General features: G+C 43.4%; 1 protein-coding gene across 2 annotated transcripts in view; it reads left to right on the top strand.

Moving 5' to 3' along the window:
• kmt2a (lysine (K)-specific methyltransferase 2A) overlaps positions 1-19,393 on the top strand; it is a 43,883-nt gene that overhangs the window by 6,682 nt on the left and 17,808 nt on the right. Inside the window, exons 2-16 of one of the 2 annotated variants that reach the window (XM_044355297.1) lie at positions 5,322-5,394; positions 5,604-8,977; positions 9,657-9,834; positions 11,424-11,652; positions 11,780-12,471; positions 12,560-12,633; positions 12,842-13,081; positions 13,379-13,525; positions 14,439-14,534; positions 14,839-14,959; positions 15,525-15,638; positions 15,849-16,033; positions 16,301-16,477; positions 18,107-18,217; positions 18,558-18,631. In XM_044355297.1, coding sequence (XP_044211232.1) covers positions 5,322-5,394; positions 5,604-8,977; positions 9,657-9,834; positions 11,424-11,652; positions 11,780-12,471; positions 12,560-12,633; positions 12,842-13,081; positions 13,379-13,525; positions 14,439-14,534; positions 14,839-14,959; positions 15,525-15,638; positions 15,849-16,033; positions 16,301-16,477; positions 18,107-18,217; positions 18,558-18,631 — 5,885 coding nt within the window. Of the gene's footprint in view, positions 1-5,321; positions 5,395-5,603; positions 8,978-9,656; positions 9,835-11,423; positions 11,653-11,779; positions 12,472-12,559; positions 12,634-12,841; positions 13,082-13,378; positions 13,526-14,435; positions 14,535-14,838; positions 14,960-15,524; positions 15,639-15,848; positions 16,034-16,300; positions 16,478-18,106; positions 18,218-18,557; positions 18,632-19,393 lie in introns of both variants that reach the window. The other variant, XM_044355296.1, reaches the window with a different exon arrangement.

Genomic DNA, 19,393 nt, shown 5'->3' with positions numbered 1-19,393 from the left:
TCCTTTGGGTGAGGCATTTGCCACACAACTGTAGTGTCTGGGGTTTCAATCCAGCAAGACATTTGTCACATTACCCCCTGCCTTTCCCAGACTTTTACATCTGTTCTGAGAAAGACCTGAATGTGAATACTTGGGGGTGGATTGAACTGTATTTCTTTAAAAAAAATAATATTTATTAACCACGGAAGTAGTCACCTACATGGTTGTCCAATCAATACAAGGAAAATATTGGTTGGTTAATGTGGAACCACTTGCAGTATTCAGTTGGTGATATTGTTGTGACTTAATCTTAACATGTAATCTGTGAGAATTAAACCTTTTAGTTGTTATTAAAGTTAAAGTTGAACATAATAAAGACAATATGAGTGATAAACTAGCACTGAACAGCAACTGTTTGCCGCTAATGATTGCACAAGTAGTGGTTAGTCTTTCCAATAAGATCTTGAGATCAACAGTTGTGGTCATTTTGCTGGTTGCAAAATATAGTAACCAATTTATCAGCGCTGTATATTGTTGAAAGGACTATACAATGTTTGCATGTTTTAATCCATTTAACACCAATCACATATATCTGACAGTACTGCAAATCACTTTCTTAAACATACCATTGTGTGTTTTAAAGAGAAGGAGTTGGAAAATGTCCGCAAAGCCAACAAGATTAGCTAATCACAAGTTATCTCTATAAAGTTTATCTAAAAATAAATAAGAACATTTTGGTACATCTTGTCTGTCAGGAAGCTGGTTTGAAACATTGCAAGGATGAAATAGATTGTATTACATCTGAGAAAGAAAAATAAATGGAGAGAAGATAAGAGAACAAATGATGATTGATGATACATTTCATGAACAACAATGAAAAATGTAGCTGTGCCAAATCTATATGGGTTGAGTTATTATACCTAGTTTAAAACTTGGACTGTTTTTACAAACTGTAATATACTGGAATATTACTTAAATACATTCCCTAAAGAAAGTTTTACATCTCTGCAATGTTTTTGTTTTGTTTTTTTCATTTCTACAGTATCGGCTTGTGGCAACTAAATCAGGATTAACGTTTGCTTAAGTTAAAGCAACTAATATCACTTAGGTAAGTTTAGGGGCAGGTTGTGGTTATGTTTGGATTTTAAGAACATTAGCACTAGCTTCTAGTTTGAGACAGAATGTGAATCCAGGTCCAACCTTTGTACAGCTGTCCACTTCCTAGCCTACACGCCCTTACTTTTTGTTGTGCTATATGAACAGCCTGCTACTTCTGTAATGTTGTCTATATGTAAATCACTGATGCAAATTAATTGCATATGGAGATAATTAGTAGGGGATATGGTTGATTGATCACGATAAGGTTTTTTTTTTTGTTTCTGAACTTGTTCTTTTTTTTTCACTTCCATTATTTTGTCTGTTGTTACTCCTCTGACACCGCTGAGTTATGAGGCGTTTGTGATGCGTTACAGCTTTTATTGGCACCTGCAGGCCATACCTATGTACACATACTCTCACTAATGAGGACTAATATAGGTGGTTAAAATGAATCTGGTTTAACTTAGTCTTGGATTCCATAATTATCTAAAATTAAGATGTTTTTCAGAATGCCATGTTAAGCGTGAATTAACTTTTTTAGATTTAGGCCTACTTGTTCATACCCTGCCTGGGAAAGTGGTCCCCACTCCTGCAAGCCAAGGACAGTGAAAGTCCCATTGGCTTTCTCAGCTTGCAAAAGCACCATCAAAATGATACAGAGATGAATACCTCAAACCAAATTCACATCCGTCTCATAGCTTTCCGGGACAGCCCCTTTCACCTCCTGCTTCAACAATGAATCACACTGATCTCCTTTTCTCTAGCATACAGTGACTTTATATCAAGTCATTTATTCACTGATCAGCTAGATGAGACATGACAGACCAGCAGGAAGTAAAACTGCTCAGTCTTGTATGGTGAGAGTGACAGCAAAAGCCAGCAGAGATGAAGAAGAACTTGAACAGTCATGTTCAAAAACATTCTTGTTCTCTCCTCAGTTGAAGAGATGAGATAGAAAGGAGAAAAGGGAAACTCAGGTCTTTCTAGTAACCTTTTTATCCTTTGCATGTTATAAGGCAAAACAGTACATGAACCTTACCTCGCTAGTCTACTACAGTGTTTGTTTACTTCTTGAAGTTACCTCCCTGTGCCTGGCCTACTATTGAGCTCATGGTGAGCCTTGTGTTTCACACGCTGCTGCTCTCTGCTCAGAAGCCAGTGGGCGGGAAGCGAGCGAGCGAGCAATAAGTGAGTGACTGAATATGTGTTTGGGAGCATGGCAGAGGAGGAGGAAAGAGAGTCTTGTTTGTGTGGGAGGTTTAGATTTGGATTTGGCAAGCTTCTGCATGAGCATGTTGAAAACCCCAAACCCCTTTCATCCTCTGTGCTCCCATGAGACGACTTCGCTCCCTCTGTTGCTGATGGTGCGTGTGGTCAAGATGCTGCTTCCTCGTCTCTTTTTTCTCTTCCCCTCTGCCTCCTCCTACAGCCCTCCTCCTTTCCTTACTCTTGTTTGCTCGCCTTGCCCGTGCACCCCTCCCCCGCGTCCTCACCCCTATGTTATGCTTGTTTACATCTCGCTGCGCAGTTCATGTGCAGGGCGTGTGGTTTTTTTTTTTGTTTTTTTTTCAGTCTACATGTATGTGTGCATGTGTGAGGCGTTTGTGTGTCTGCATGTATGTGTGTTTACATGAACTCGTGCGGTGCGCTCCGTGCACTTGCCTCTAGAAAAGCGTGTTGTGATGTCATTGAGTGCCACTCGCACTATCACAGCGAGTCAGAGCTGTCCGTTGGTACTCCGCCCCCCTCAGCTCTGCAACAACACCTACCAAGAGCAGCAGCTTGCTCAGAGAGGAAAGGATGCTGGAAGGATGCTGTGAGGATAGAGGAAGAGGAGAGAATGCTTAGAGACTGAAGAAGCATAAGAAGAAAAAGATGCTCAAATGCACTAGGAAGAGTGGAGGATGCTCAGATTTAGAGTGGCTGCCAGGATAAACAGCAGTATTGACTGTCTGTTATTGTTGTTTGTTTCTATGTAGAACAGATGAAACAGCTTTGTTGCACACAAGAATGTTTCTTTCATATTTTTTAATCTAGATTCCACAGTGTGGATTTGTCAGACACATTCATTTATCAATCATTAACATTGTGATGTGTGTAGCTGGTGGTAGTTAGTTTGCATATAGTCATGTGCACACACTTGTGTGGACTACACTTGGATAGCAGCTGCTCTACAAACTGGGCCAGTGAGACCTCAACTGCATCCCCACACGGCGCTATAAATAAACATGATGAAATGACACACTCACCTCCACTCTTAAACACACACACACTGATTGCTAGAAGTAGTGGCTCAAAGAAGATGCTGAAGATGTTAATCATCCTTGGACGAGTTCTCCATTGCACATCTCAAGGCTTTACTGAGGCATGAGAGGGAGGATAGATGGACAGTCTGTGCATTCAGTATATTACATTTACACATGATTTCTTGAATTTGTATAACAGGATTTATCATCAGAAATGTCACACATCCACCGTCAAGTCACAGAGAAGATAAACACATGTTTAAGTTAGTAATTCAGTACGTGAAATATTAAGTGCAACTTGTGATACATTTGCTTATATGTGTCTCTGAAACATAATCTTTTTGTTTTGCAAGACCGTAGTACTTCATTTATTACACCCTGTTTAATCTGCCAGGTTGGGTTCTCAGATACCGTATGATGACATATCATTATGGTGGTGATTCTTCATGGTTGGTGTTTCTTCCACTGGTTTTATTGTACTTGCTCAAAGTAATAACAGTTAAGTGTCTGTTCACACAGAGACATGTTCAGGAAGAAAACTTTTGCTTCCCATGTGTTTCATTGGAAGAACGCAACTTTCACCTGTGTGTGTTTTCATTGTAATGATACTGGTCATGTCAGTCATTTAAATGTTGTTTCTTTGGTTTGACAGTCTAACACTTTGGTCCAAACTGAATTACCTTGAAATTTGGTAGACCTTTATGATCCCTACAAGGTCAACCATCATGCTTTTGATGATTCCCTGATTTTTAATTCAGCGTAACTAACAGGTCAAAATTTTCTTCAGTTCATGACAGGATGCCCCTAAAACTTATGACCAAATTCCTGTCTTTGAGATTAATAGTAACGTTAGCTTGCTAACATGTCATTAAATTAATTTCCATCCATAACAGACACCTTATAACCAAAGCTGGGAAGTGCTATCTGAAGCTGAATTTATACTTTCCGTGTGTGCGGGTACGCAAGGGTCAACATATTGTATATTTTGTCATAAATGGGTGCACATGAAGGCTTTGTGCGGACATCTGCGTACCCCCAGTTTCTCTCGACCTCACGGCCACTACACTGTCTACCTGTAGATGCCGAACTACTGTGCATGCGTGGAGAGTGGACTCCAGAAAGTAGTATAAACAGAACTACTATGCATTTGTGGTGTCCGCAGCTGTCCATGTATGTGTCCACTCGGGAGTATATCTGTGGCTTAACCCGCATTTAACCCAGGTTGGCTGACATGCATTGATCCATTCAGATAGATTGCACTATGTAAGTTTGACTCGCGTCGCCGTGTATAACTTGCTTCATGTACATTGTACACACATTGTAACTTAATCAACTGAAATATGCAACATTATATTTAAGTAGCTAATATTAGCATACTTGCGTACTAACTACATGTTAAGTATCAACATGTCAACATCCAAAAGGCGTGACAACAATTAAAATTGTATACAGGTAGGTGATGTTAGAATTTAGCTTAAAGTGAAGCTGAGTGTAAGTACACCTGCTGTCAATGTAAAGCTCAGTCTGATGAAAATTGAGCCATAGCTGAAAATGTAGGTCTGAGTCTGATAAGCTTTGCCCTGGCTGTCTGTGTAGCTATATATGTATGACCAACCACCTTAGCATTTTACTGTTCCCTCTGGGAGCCGGAAAGCATTGCTATGTGTTAGTCACCGAGGAGAATTTGGATGTTTGCAGTTCAAACTGTCTGTTGTGGTTTGAGCCTTTTCCGACTGCAGGCATGCCATCCCAAAAGCCAGAGAAAAATGAGAGCACCAAAGTAAGCCAGCAGGCGAAAGTGAGATTGAGCACATCATTATAGCCCTGAAACCTTGGTCTTCATTTGAGTCTGACTTCAAGAATGACTCAAGTGTTGCACATCTAGGCCAAATGACAATTATGTACCATGATGGATGCTGAATATTTGACCTGTTAACCAACCATAACCTCAGCTGTAAGGTCACAAAAGATTGATCTGTTTTCTCTTCTTTTTTGCAGGAAGAAGTGTTTGGAGGATTTGGAACAGTCACTGAGCAGAAAAGAATACAGAGCCCTTCAACAACCTCTTCAGGTACTTGACCTAAAAATGATATTGAAATTCATTTTGAAAAATTTCAGGAAATCATCAGCAGGAACTGGCTTAGTGTTTGAGGATTTGTCTCTAAATGTCTATCATGGACTTTACTGTTGTCTTGAGATGTCTGTGCCTATGAAAGCTGTCAATATCTGATGGCTCCTTGCTAACCGAATATCCTTTGTTTTGTTCCCTGGTTTTATCAGCGGGCACACCCATACAGGAGAAGAAGCCCAGAGGCCGTCCACCCCGGGCCCTGACTGCCCAGAAAGCTGCTGCAAGTCTATCTTCCCCCTCCTCCCCTCACTCCTGTGCACAGGCGAAACCTGAGGGACCAAAAAGGCTGCCTGGGAGGCCACTTGGCACTGGAGAAAAGAGAAGAGGCCGCCCCCCATCCTCAAGTAGCAAGAAAGCTTGGAGTGCAGGTAACCATGCAGCAGAGGACGGTAGGCAAGCTGGGTCTGAGTTGGGCATGGACACAGAGGAGGACAAGGACAGAAAGGGCGCCAAGAGAACGCCACTGGGCTCTGCTCATCCTCATGATGCTGATGCCAAGCTTCCCAAAGGTGGGCGGGGTGAATCCAAAGTTACCAACCTGAAGAGGCTGAGAGCGACTAAACTCGCCCCTCTCAAGTCACGGCTCAAGACTTTGCCTGGTGTACCCCGACGCAGACGTGGGCGACCGCCCTCAGCTGAGCGGCTCAAAGCTGAGGCGGCTGCTGCTGCTGCTGCTGCTGCTGCACAGCTGTCTACCTCCATTGATGATTGTGGGGAAGGGAAACACAAGGCCTTTAAGGTGAGAGGCGGGGACAGAGGCACAGAACCACACACTCTCCAGCAGCCCATGCTAAGGAATGTGGATGGTGCTGAGGACCAGGACTCTTCCAATTCACCTGCCTCCCCGTCTCCCTCCAAGCCAGGCAGGACAGTGGGCCTCAGAAAAAGCCCTCGCCATAGAAAGCCTGTCAGAATTGTCCCTTCTTCTAAACGCACTGATGCAACCATCGCTAAGCAGCTGCTGCAGCGTGCTAAGAAAGGAGCGCAGAAGCGATTGGAGAAAGAAGCTGTAGCCATTGGGGGTAGCGGGGCAGGAGCCATTGAGGCTGGCATCAGGAAGACCACCCAACTGAAGAACATCAGGCAGTTCATCATGCCTGTGGTCAGCACAGTCTCTCTTCGCATCATCAAAACCCCCAAGCGCTTCATTGAAGACGAGGGCAGCTTTGGAACCCCGCCACCCCATATGAAGATGGCACGGTTAGAAACAACGCCCTCATCTGTCTCCGCATCTGCCCAACCCACCTCCACTACCTCCTCTTCCCCTTCCCCTGGGCTGGTCTCTCCACCGGCCGTTACGACCACTGGTACAACTGCTCCCATTGACTCCCTCCCCCCTCCTCCACCACCCGCCCCTATCTCCAGTATTTCATCAGCAGCTGCCAGTCTGCTCAACAGCAACACCAACAATGCCACCAACGGGCGATTTAGCAGTAGCGCAGCTTCTTGCGGCTCAAGTGCTGTGTCGCAGCATTCCTCCCAGCTCTCTTCTGCAGAGTCTTCCAGGTCCAGCAGCCCCAGCTTGGATGACTCGTCGTGCGACTCCCAGGCTTCTGAGGCCACACAAGCTTTGTCGGAGCCAGAGGAGGATCACTCTCCGTCCTCACAGGGAGAGAGGGAGGCCAACCTGTTACACAGCTCACGGCCTCCCTCCCCTCCCTCTGAGCCAGAGCCAGAGCACATGCTGTCTGACAGGAGTCGACGAGGCCGAAGAGGACAAGGGGTGGGTCGAGGAAGTCAGAGCCAGAGGGTGAGAGAGACGCTCACCACAGGGGCCAAAAAGCCTATCATCAGTCCACCAACAGGAGTGCTGATGTCCTCCACCACACTTGTCAATTCCCAGCAAGCTTCATCCACTGCCTCTTCTTCACCTCCACCTCCCCCTCTCCTCACCCCTCCTCAGCCTCCTCAGTCAGCTTCCTCCAATTCAGCTGCTATCAGTGAACACCACCCCCAGTCACCCTGGATGTCTCAACCCATCCCTCCATTCCTGTCTGGACCGTCAGTGCTGTCCAGCTTGTCAGACAAACGAAGCCGCTCAATTCTGAGAGAGCCCACCTTCCGCTGGACGTCCCTGTCCCACCCTGAACAGCAGTACTTCTCCTCTGCTAAATATGCCAAGGAGGGCCTCATCCGCAAACCCATATTTGACAACTTCCGTCCTCCCCCTCTCACAGCTCAAGACGTGGGGCTGTTGCCCCAAGGTGTCAGTGGAGCAGGGGGAGCTGCTCCTGTTTCATTCCCTGCACAAGGCAGTGGAGCGGGATCAGGGACTCGTCTATTTGCCCCTCATCACCCCCACACCCACCACCAACATCCCTCTTCATCCCGCTTTGACACACCACTCCAGAAGCGCAGCCCATTGCTTCGTGCTCCACGCTTTACACCCAGTGAGGCTCACTCTCGGATATTTGAGTCCGTTACCCTGCATTCATCCTCTGGGAGCAGCCCTGGGTCTCTCTCCCCGCACCAAACATCCTCTAGCTCCAACAGAAGCTCGCGGCGCAGGAGACGACTGGTCTCGGGAACAATACGTGGCCAACCACGGTCTCCTTCCCACTCAATGACCAGACGCAGCAGCCAAATAGGAGGCCAGATATCTGTGGGGAAAGGCTCCTCTGAGATGTCTGTGCTGACAGGCTCTGTCTGCAGTAGTAACCCCAGCTCTTTGCCAGGGGTCTCTACAAGTCCACTAGCCACCAGTGCCTTAACTCCTGCTTCTTTCAGCACCTTCTCCTCCGTATCCCTGGCCTCACAAGGGACACCTGATAGCAGGAGAGGGGCTGCTGGAAACCCACCTCCTTTGTCAACTACATCATCCTCCTCTTCCCCACTTTTCCCTCTCTTTCCTTCCAGTGCCCAGGACACAGGGCGAGGAGCTGGGAAAGGAGGTAAAGAAAAAAGCATGTCAGCTCCCCAGGAACCTGCTCCAAAGGAAAAAGAAAGGGATTCTGAGAAAAACCGAGAGAAAGAGAAGGAGAATAAGAGGGAAGGGAGGAAGGATTTGGAGAAAAGAACCAAGGTTTCTACTCCAGATGGCTCCCCCAATGCACCTTCCAGCCTCTTTACTGTGGATGGGAGGGACTCAGAAGATGCTCTAATATCTCTTGCTCCAAAAAAGGCTCCGGGCAGAAAAAAATTAACATCAGTTGAGATGATTTCTGACACTGCTTCCTCGGAGGTGCGTGGGCTCCATTCCACTGTTCCATCCCATCCCGTTTCCATTGCTAAAGTGCGTCTACCTAAGAAAGGTAGACCCTCTGAAAAGGGAGCAGAGATGGAAGATGGGGAGAAGGAGAAGGAGAAAGAGAAGCAAAGTGCTCCTAGCCAGCAGGCAGCAAGCCTTCCAGGGCAGCCAGGCAGACAACAGCTCCCTGTCTCCTCTCTCGGATCAATGTTGGCACAAGCAGAGAAACAGCCTGTGACCGACAAGCGGGTAGTTGGACTACTGAAGAAGGCCAAAGCCCAGCTCTTTGAGATAAAGAAGAGTAAGCTGAAGCCTGCAGACCAGACCAAGGTCCAGGTGAGTTTTCCTTTTAATGTCTTCACAGTTATTTTGTACCCTGAACAAAAAGCTTCTGTTTCTCTCATTCTCATCATACAGCCACAAGCAAGTGACTTTGACAAGATGCTACGAATATTTTCTATAAATAGAAATCTGCATTTGTACTCAAACTGAAACTCGATAATAGGAAAGTCCCACAGAGGGTGTTACTTAAGGGGAATTCTGTTAGCTTCATACATTATGCAGAAAGCAGCACTGGCTGTGCTCTTGAAAGTATTCCTTTGAAGAGAATAAACTCTTCTGTTCTTCTAGTGTTAATCTAACAATTAGATGGTTATAGGCAGTCATTGCCCATTTTCCAGCTTAACTTGTCCTACCCTCAGTTCAAACTAGTACCAACTCAAGCTCTCTGTCATAAATATTATTGTTTGTAGAAATGGACACAATCCACAGCAACCAGTACCTATCCCTTCCCCTCTGCCACTTCATCATCATCATCCTCATCATTATTGCACATCGTCCAGAGATAAAAGATTTATTTAGTTCAGTGAAACATTTACAACAAATTAAATTTACCTTTTGAAGAACATCCTAAAATATCAGCTTTATGTGTTTTATTTTTGTGTAGTTTTTATTATTATGAAGCATGCTTTTAAAAGATGTCTTACTTTTTGTGGCAATTTGTGTTTGTGAGCAGGGTCAAGAGAGTGACTCGTCAGAGACCTCAGTCCGCGGTCCACGCATCAAGCATGTATGTCGTCGTGCAGCTGTGGCTCTTGGCCGTAATCGGGCAGTGTTCCCTGACGACATGCCCACCCTTAGTGCCTTGCCCTGGGAGGAGAGAGAGAAGATCCTATCTTCCATGGGGAATGATGGTGAGGCACACTCGACTTGCATCTTATTACTCGGTTACTATCTCTGGCCTTGCTGCTCAAGTTTACTGACTCGCCTGGGGGACTCAAGTGGGGAGATTACAATAATTAATAATAATACATTGCCTGAGTTTAAAGGGGATCTATTATGCTTTTCCTTATTTTCAGTTATATATATATATATGAATAATGTTACAACAAACAAATATCTCCATATGTTGTTATATCGACTGGTTTTTAGTTCCACTAATGAAGCTCTGCTAATTCAGTTAGGAACAAGTTTCACTTCCTGTAAATTCTTCACAATAAAAGTCTCCTGTTATTTAGTCATTTATTAGCTTTTAATTTGAAGCAGTAAAGCAGGAAATATTGGGTTTGCATCGGCGGTAACTTTACACAACTATGATACATGCTGCCTCTCAGCAGCTTCTGCAAAGCTGGTCAAACAGAACAGAGACTGAGCTGAGGGGCTGCATAAAGGGCTAGTGTAAAATAAATATGGAGTTTTGAAATGTGAATCATGCAAAGCTACTCTAGTGGAGTCTAAACTTAAAAATATAGAGCTGAAAATGAGCATAATGGGTGCCCTTTAACATATTTGTCAGATGTTAATAGAGTTCAAGGGGTCAGTAGGTCACAGGCTATATTTGTTTTTTTAACAGCACAAACCAAACATAGAGCAGCAAGCTAAACACTAATTCATTGTGAATTAATTTAATATAGGATTTTTATAATTCTTTAAGATGGCAAAGCAGAATTATCAGGCAAATTTACAAAAAACTTGCCTGTTCTGAGTGGAGGCTTGGTTGAGTTGAGCATTTGTTATTTATGACACAACATCTGTGCTAGTCTTAAAAAAGTCCTGCAGTGTGCAGTGATGACAGATTAATCTCAAGAGCAGAGGAATGAGAGCACAATGAAGTGGTGATGGAACGAGCACTTTGGCTGCCCTGTTCCTGTTGTTTTCACTGGTGTTATGTCATGTTGGCACATATGTGTTTTTGAGATCAGAGGACCTGACGTAAGTGACATATCAAGAGTTCGCAGCATAATCTCAGTTTTATCAGTTTTTTTGCCTGGTTATTTACTGTAAGGATATTAGTGTTTTAGACAACACCCTGGACAAGTGTTTCTTTCCATTGAAACACTACCTACTGCTTTCACAGCTGGGAAATACCATAAAAGACCTGGTACAATATGAGCTGTCCATTCAGCAAAGAAAAGAGTGTATTCAAGAAGACATTGTGGAAAATATTAAATAGACACTGAAGCGCTGTCATTTAAAGCTAAAGTTTAGACGTGACAATATATGGCATTCTGTTAAAAGGAAGCTTAGTTGGAGGTTCCATTTGTTAAATTATTGATTGAATTCATTCAGTTTTTAACAATATTGTAAATTTGTAATGCTTTATGTTGCTGAGCTAGTGAGCTTGCTAGACTCTGTCATGGTGTACATTAGTAATGATATGCAAAGGAATTTTGCTTTGGTGTAGAGTCTTTGTGTATCTCAGACTCTGGTGAGTGAAATAAATACTGTACTACTTTGTGTCATTTATGATAACATCTATCTTATGATGTATCTCTCCCTATAGACAAGTCATCAGTAGCAGGTTCAGAGGAGGCAGAGCCCCAATCCCCTCCCATAAAGCCACGGGAGACACGGCAAAAGGCTGTTCAAGAAGCTCCTCCCAAGAAGGGGCGTCGGTCACGACGCTGTGGCCAATGCTCAGGCTGCCAGGTTCCAGAAGATTGTGGTGTCTGTACCAACTGTCTCGACAAGCCCAAATTTGGTGGACGGAACATTAAAAAGCAGTGCTGCAAGTAAGTCTGATGAGCTGTTTGTCACAATAGATCACTGATATTATTATGTATGTCTTGAATAACATTTTATAACTTTTAATGGAATATTTAAGAAATTAAAGATTCAATTTTGTGTCACTGTCTACAGGATGAGGAAGTGTCAGAATTTGCAGTGGATGCCTTCAAAGATGTTTCTTCAGAAACAAGGCAAAGGCAAGAAAGACAAGAAGAAGAACAAGTTGTCTGAGAAGAAGGAGGGTCTCAATCCGGTAAAGGGACCGAGCTCAGAATCTGGCCCCAAACCCACTCCCGCACCACCGAAGGAAGAACCTTCCCGCAAAAAGAGTGAAACTCCTCCTCTAAAACTGGGAGAGGAGAAGTCGCGACAGCAGCCGTCATCAAAGCAATCATCTCCAGCTCTGGCATCTTCCCCTGCCCCAAACGAACCCCCTCAGGCTGCCAGCACAGTCACAGCCCAGGCTCAGTCTCCAGCCCTGACACCAGACCCAAAACAGCTCTCTGTCTCGAGCAGTGTCTCCAGTAAGAAGGGACACAAATTACAGCAGCCTGTAACAACATCCTCCTCCTCGTCATCATCCTCTTCCACATCATCATCTTCCTCATCCTCCTCATCTTCCTCCTCGTCATCTTCAGCCCAGAATTCCCCCTCCCAGTCTATGCAATCTCATCAGCCATCCCAACAGCAGCAACGACCATCTGTGAGTCAGGCGCCATCAAAAAAAGACGCCTCACCCAAGATTCCACTGAGCGAGCCCAAGAAGAAGCCCCAACAGCACTCGTCACAGCAGCAGAGCTCGACTACAGCGACATCGGATACAGGTAAGAAACTGGTCCCATCTTGTTATAATAAATGTAAAGCTTAACAAAACTCCACTCTTATTTATCATTTACTTTCTCTTTTTCAAAGTTGAATTAAAACAGATGAAGAAGCCAACTTCTCGCTCTGTTCCTCCATCTCCTAAACAGAGACCAAAAGACAAGGTAGGAATTAGCCTCAGTTGGTTTATTCAGACCTTTAACTCATTGTTGTCTATTGTATCTTGTATGCATTGTTTGTTACCATGTGAACTTGCTTCAGCCATAGATTTAGAGAAACCCATAACTTTTTCAATGTACTGTATAAACCACATATTATTTCCAATATTCACTATTCTCTTTCATATCTCCACTCTTGTCTGACAAACTCGAGAAGCCGCTGAGCACTAAATCACCCAGCAGCTGTACTTTAAACTGGCTGAGCACTCCCTCGACTAGGGGCCAGGCGAAGTCCAGATCACCCTGCGACGGAGTGCATCGTATCAGAGTGGATTTCAAGAGGGACCATGATGTGGAGAAGGTGTGGGAGGCTGGCGGCCTCAGCCTGCTCACCTCTGTGCCTGTCACGCCCAGGGTGCTCTGCTTCTTATGTGCAAGCAGTGGAAATGTTGAGGTAAAAGAAAAACATGCCCACTTTTGATCATTTTCTTAAAAACAGTCTCTTTTAAATTTTAATTTCTTTTCCTTTACTACTGTTTCTATTTAGCACTTTGTTCTCTACCACTCCTTTGTTGTTCTCTCTTAATAGAAAATAATAGAATACTATTTAAGCAGTCGGTTAAAAATGGTCTGTCTAAACTGCCTCACATATGCCACTGCTCACAAGAGTCTCCAAGTTATTCATCAGCCATATTGGAGTCGGGAGTCTCAAACAGTTGTTTCCCTCTCTGTCTCTTTTCTATCTCTGTAGTTCGTCTTCTGCCAGGTATGCTGTGAACCGTTCCATCTCTTTTGCCTGGGCGAGTCTGAGCGCCCTCTCCAGGAGCAATTTGAGAACTGGTGTTGTCGACGATGCCGATTCTGCCAGGCCTGTGGGCGCCAGCACCAGAAAACTAAAGTAAGCCATTCAGTACACTTTCTGTTCATTTGAGGCTGGATACAAAAGAAGCTTAGTTTAGAGTGACAGTTTGTAAAGGCTGGAGAATCCTCCCTAGAAAGAAGCTTCCTGGCCTTGCCAGCTGACAGCACTTAATCAGCTTCTTGGATTCCTGCCATGATTTTATTATTTAACTCAAGTCCTGTGTATGATGTGCATGGTGTGAGCTTCGTATGGTTGTCATTTTAAGATTATCTATACAGATATTTGGTCAATGCAACGCAATCAGATGCCTGTTGGATTGCTTTTATGTGTTGGTACATGTTAATGAAGTATATGGATTTGTTGGTTATTGGTCATCAGAGAGCTAAAAGCTACACAAACAGTTGAGTTTGAAACAAATCTCTGCCTAAAGAGCATCATCTTCTGTGCAATCTGTGCTACATGATCATAAACTTCATGCAGCTTTAACATTTATCAGTGTTTCATAGCCAGACAAACAGTGAGTGTAAGAAACAGTTGTTAACTTGTCTGTGACATTTTATTTTCAGTATTTATGAATGGCAGAGTGGCTCTTGATTTGCAATGGGGAAAAAGTGCTGTGGCATAACATGTTGTAAAGCTTTTACCTGGGCTAGTGTTGACCCTCAGCCACATAAAAAAAACTTGACTGCAGTTGTTTTCACTTAAGTGGCTGCCTACAAACTGCTGCCAGGCACAGCTCACACTATAGCTGTATCGTAATACCTTTGATAATGTTGTTTATTCATCCATGAATCCCACTATAAATGTGCTTCTCAATAAGCCGTGGAGAGCACTGTTGTTAAATCTGCACAAAATCATAGAACCACTGTAGTGTTGCAACAAATATAATGTTTCCTTGTTTGATATTTAAATGATCTCATGTCACTTTTGTCCTCTTTCACTGTAGCAGCAGCTGCTAGAGTGCGATAAGTGCCGTAACAGCTATCACCCGGAGTGCCTGGGTCCCAACCACCCTACCAGACCCACCAAAAAGAAGAGAGTCTGGGTACGAATACACACCATGCTTCCTTTAGACATCCTCTTCACCTTCTCACCTTAATACATATACTGTCACCGTTGCACTGCTACCTGACCAAACGTTAGTATTATACACATACATTTTCCTCTAGCCTGTCCTTTTGTTCACACATTCTTCGAAGCCTCTCACAGTGGTGTCATTTCCATTCATGGGACCCTCTCGCAGGCAACGCCTATGAAAACATTTTACCACTCTCACAGCGTCACTTTCACACCACAACTGCTTGCAAGTTTCTGCCATATAGTCACCAACTTTTTTTTGTTGTTTTCAGGTTTGCACCAAGTGTGTGCGCTGTAAGAGTTGTGGAGCCACTAAACCTGGGAAGTCCTGGGATGCCCAGTGGTCACATGACTTCTCCATGTGTCATGACTGTGCCAAACTCTTTGCTAAAGGTGAGTGACAAGCATGTGGGGCCCAAAATAATGCTCACTGTTAAGGAGTGATTGTATATATACATCACCAGTGTAGAACTGCAACAATTTAGATGATTGAATAATCCTTTTAGTCATTTTTTAAATGACCGAAAAAATTGCTAGTTTCAACTTCTCAAATGTGTGTCATACATGATAGCAAACTGAATATCTTTGGGTTTTGGATTGTTGGTCAAAACAAGACATTTGAAGACATCATCTTTGGCTCTAAGAAAGTATAATGGGCATTTTTCCCTACTTTCTGAGATTAAATAGACAAAATGATTCTTCAATTAATTGATCAAATAATCATCAGATGAATCAATAATGGAAATAATAATTGCAGCCCTATACCGGTATTTTCTCTGAGATTAAAGCAGAAGGATTTCCTCAGTGACCTGTATTTTGTAGACTTATACTTAAAAATTTTCATCAGCAACTTGAGCTGTGAAGTTGACAACCATTTGAAGGGCAACATTTGAATCAAAGCGATCTTGTGCTAAGTGGTATAAATGTTTCTCACCTTACATGTTATCCTCTCTCTCAGGGAACTTCTGCCCACTGTGTGATAAGTGCTATGATGATGATGACTATGACAGCAAGATGATGCAATGTGGCCGTTGCAACCATTGGGTTCATGCCAAGTGTGAAAATCTGACAGGTCAGTAGGCCTCAAAAGAAAATTGTATTGAAATACAAATTTAATGAAAGATCCTCACAAGTAGATTTGAGTATTTAGCAGCACTTGTTGCACTTCATTTGTCTCGTCAGTCGTCAGTGTCTGTGCAGCTGACTGACAGGCTGTCATTTTGAAGAGCCGTTGAATGACGATAAACCTAATAATGACCTGTCATCTGTCTCTGTCCCTCAGATGAAATGTACGAGCTGCTGTCAAAGCTGCCAGAGAGCGTTGCCTACACATGCACCAAATGTACGGAACGCCATCCAGCCGAGTGGCGAACAGCGCTGGAGAGGGAGCTTCAGGGCTGCATTCGTCACATCCTTACTGCACTGCTCAACTCACGCACATCCACACACCTGTTACGCTACAGACAGGTTAGATAACACACATCCTTCTGTAACTCTGATGCAGCCGCTCTTGAGGAGTTTCCAAAACCAAACAAACACTTCTACATGGCATTTGCTATTTTAGTTGCTGCCATTCTACGCCAGTGTTTGTATAGTCAAAACATACATTATGGTGCTGCTCCACAGATTAATGCAAACACTAAGTAAACACTGATGGATACAATCAGATCAAGTTAGAGTTTAATGAACATAATAGTAAGAACTCTACTGAGGGTGTAACTCTCTTTGGGGCAGGCGGTGAAACCTCCAGAGCTGAACCCAGAGACAGAGGAGAGTCTTCCATCCCGTCGCTCCCCTGAGGGCCCGGATCCTCCAGTCTTGACTGAAGTCACCCCCACACCTCCCAGTGACTCTCCTCCAGACCTGGAGTCTGTCGAGAAAAAGATGGATCAAGGTCGCTACAAATCAGTGGTAAGTATGTGTTTTCTTTTGAGCTGCATCTCTTCTGTTCATTATATCACAGGCAAAGCAATTAGTGTTGTACAACAACAGCTGTGAAGCATTTGTTGTAGAAGATTATCATATTGTATGTGTTCTCATGTTTTGAAGCCATGTTTAGGCCTGTGTGGTATCTCTTATATCAATCTATATAAAGCAAGTAATCTCTGTCTGTCTGTCTGTATGTTTGTCCTTCGCATATCTTGAGAATCGTTCATCTGATCTACGTCACGCTTGGCGGGTGCATTACTGGAAACACAAGGGAGTGCAGTGTCGAATTTGGTGCAATTTGGACACGCAACACGTTAAATATTAATAAACTTGAAATAAACAAGCGGTCAGGGGACTGCTCCGCTCTGCAGCAGCAGGGCGGGGCTTCTGGGCTCTGTGCCTGGATGTTATGATCAGAGCTGTACAATCCCTGCCATGAGAGAGAGGAGGGGATGTCATCTCTCTTCATTTGATAACGTTAAACTTAGGCTTTGATGTGGGTTTCCCGACTCATTTCAAAAAAGACAAGAAAAAGAGAAAGGGCGAGCAAGCTGAGAGCACAAGCGGACAACAGAGAGACAGTGGTGGAAAGCTTTCTCTGAGAGAGAGAAAGCCCGTGAATGACAGAAATACATTATTTTCTGATTGTTTTATGGCGGTTACGTTCTAAAGCACAACTAAACAACTACCAAACACTCAACAGGTGATTTACTGAGGAGACAGATGCTCTTTTGGTGCAATTTGGACACACGACACATTTAATATTAATAAGCTTTGAATAAACAAGCAAACAGCGAGCCGCTCAGCTCCGTGTCTAAGTGCAGCAGAGGATTTCTGATATAAACACCGTCACATCACAGCAGGGTGGGGCTTCTGGGCTCTGACTCGACTTCACACTTGGTGGATGTACTGCTGAGGACCCAAGGAAGTGCAGTGCTGAGTGTGAAGTTGCTTGGACACGCAACACGTTTAATATTAATTAACTTTAAATAAACAAGCGAACAGCGAGCCGCTCAGCTCTGTGTCTGAGTGCAGCGAGGGCTGTTTGATATAAAGATCGTCACATCACAGTGGCGCGGGGCTTCTGTGCTCTAACTTGCTGAGTGGGACAAAGGCATGCGAGGAAAGAACGAGCATACACAGGAGAAAAAAAGAGGCGGAGACAGTAAAACTAGCCAATAGGAGTAAACTGCTTCTATGGTTCAACCTCGCTGGTGAAGTTTCTGTCTGGATTAAAACCATTTAATTTATTAAGTCCGTATCATTTTAATTTATTCGATTGTCATTTGATACACATATGCAGTTGCTTCTACGGTTCAACGTTTTGAACGAGCACTGCACTAGTAATGGTAAATTAACAGACATTAACAGTCATTCAATAATGACATTTCCACCAGTGTCCTTCAATAGTTCACTGTTTTCATGAGTGTCAGATGCTTTTAGGAAGAGAAGACATTGGCAGTTATAGGAAACACTGAGGAAGACGGTGAGGAGCAAAAAAAGGGCAGAGTGACACTTTATTTCCATAGTTTGCTGCCAGCAGACAGGGGGAAAGAAAGTATGAGAAGGCGGGCACTGTGTCATACTCTGTGTTCATCATTTTTCTGTCAGCTGGAGTTCAGTGACGACATCGCGCGAATCATTCAGACGGCCATCAACGGTGATGGCGGCCAGCCCGAGAGCAGGAAAGCCAACAGCATGGTCAAGTCTTTCTTCATCCGGGTAAGAACTGCACATCAACTCTGGATATATATTATATTCTCACAGCACCAGTGAATACTTGTGCATACTTGCAGATTCCACTATGATAGGAATGCAGGTTTTGGGTCATTTCAGACAACTTGATCGTTGTGTTTTCTTACACATGTGTCATGTTTCTAAAAATTCTTGATGTTCTATTTGGAGCAGGTATGGGATAAATAGCTACATCAAAGTATAGCACCATCAAGCTAGCGCCATTCTGCTGTGCACTAACCATAATCTCGCTCCAAATGAAAGTCTATGCAGGCACTTTCTGTATCAGTAAGTTAATGTGACATTGATCGAATGTTTTCTGTTTCAGCAAATGGACCGAATCTTCCCATGGTTCAAAGTGAAAGAGTCCAGGTTTTGGGAAAGACAAAAAGTCGCTGCCAAGTGAGTCTCTAACACATCGTAGTCTTTGTACTGAATACAAAGAGTTCAGTGTACAGTTTCCATCTGTACTGAGTAACTCATTGCAATTATTTAAGCCATCGTTTATCTTTTAAGAGTTGATTCTAGATTATTTTTACAATCTTAGGATGTAATTATTTGAAAGATTTTTTAAAAATTAATTTGATTTATTTACTTGCTGTAGCAGGTTTGTTTTGTGCGGTAAAAAATCAGGCAGAAGTACAATCTCAGAAACAATCTCAAATTAGTTTGAACAAAGTCTTTGAAAGTTTTTTTTTCTAAGCAAGTAGGCTTTTATTAATGAACACAATATCTGATTAGTGTAACACAAACAAACAGCAGATGGAAATTTTTGGTTTGTTCATCAAACTTGAATTTGAAACTGTAAAATCCCTACAGGCTGCAACTTAACTTTGCTTTCTTTTGTTTTTTACAATATATTTTTATTATTATTTTCCATTTCATCAAACTTTAGATACTATAAGCAATGCAATCCAAATTAAACACTATACACATTTTTAAGCAACACCCTCCAGTAGGCGGTGATCTCAGTCTTAAAAGCATTGTTAAGTGTGTGATGCAGCATTATTTTCTAAACTTGTAGTTGGAGTTATGTTTGCAATTACAGAGTGAAAAGTTTGGATTTAATACTCCTGTAATGTGAGCCCGGCCTAAAACCTTGGGAGAAGAACTGCAGTTTTCAAGAACTGTAGGTCTGTAATTATTGAAATGACGAGCAAGATG

Source organism: Thunnus albacares, chromosome 6, assembly GCF_914725855.1.
Source record: "Thunnus albacares chromosome 6, fThuAlb1.1, whole genome shotgun sequence".
Classification (NCBI taxonomy): domain Eukaryota; kingdom Metazoa; phylum Chordata; class Actinopteri; order Scombriformes; family Scombridae; genus Thunnus; species Thunnus albacares.
The sequence above is the reverse complement of the archived record's forward strand: the minus strand, read 5'-3'. Positions and strand labels throughout refer to the sequence as shown.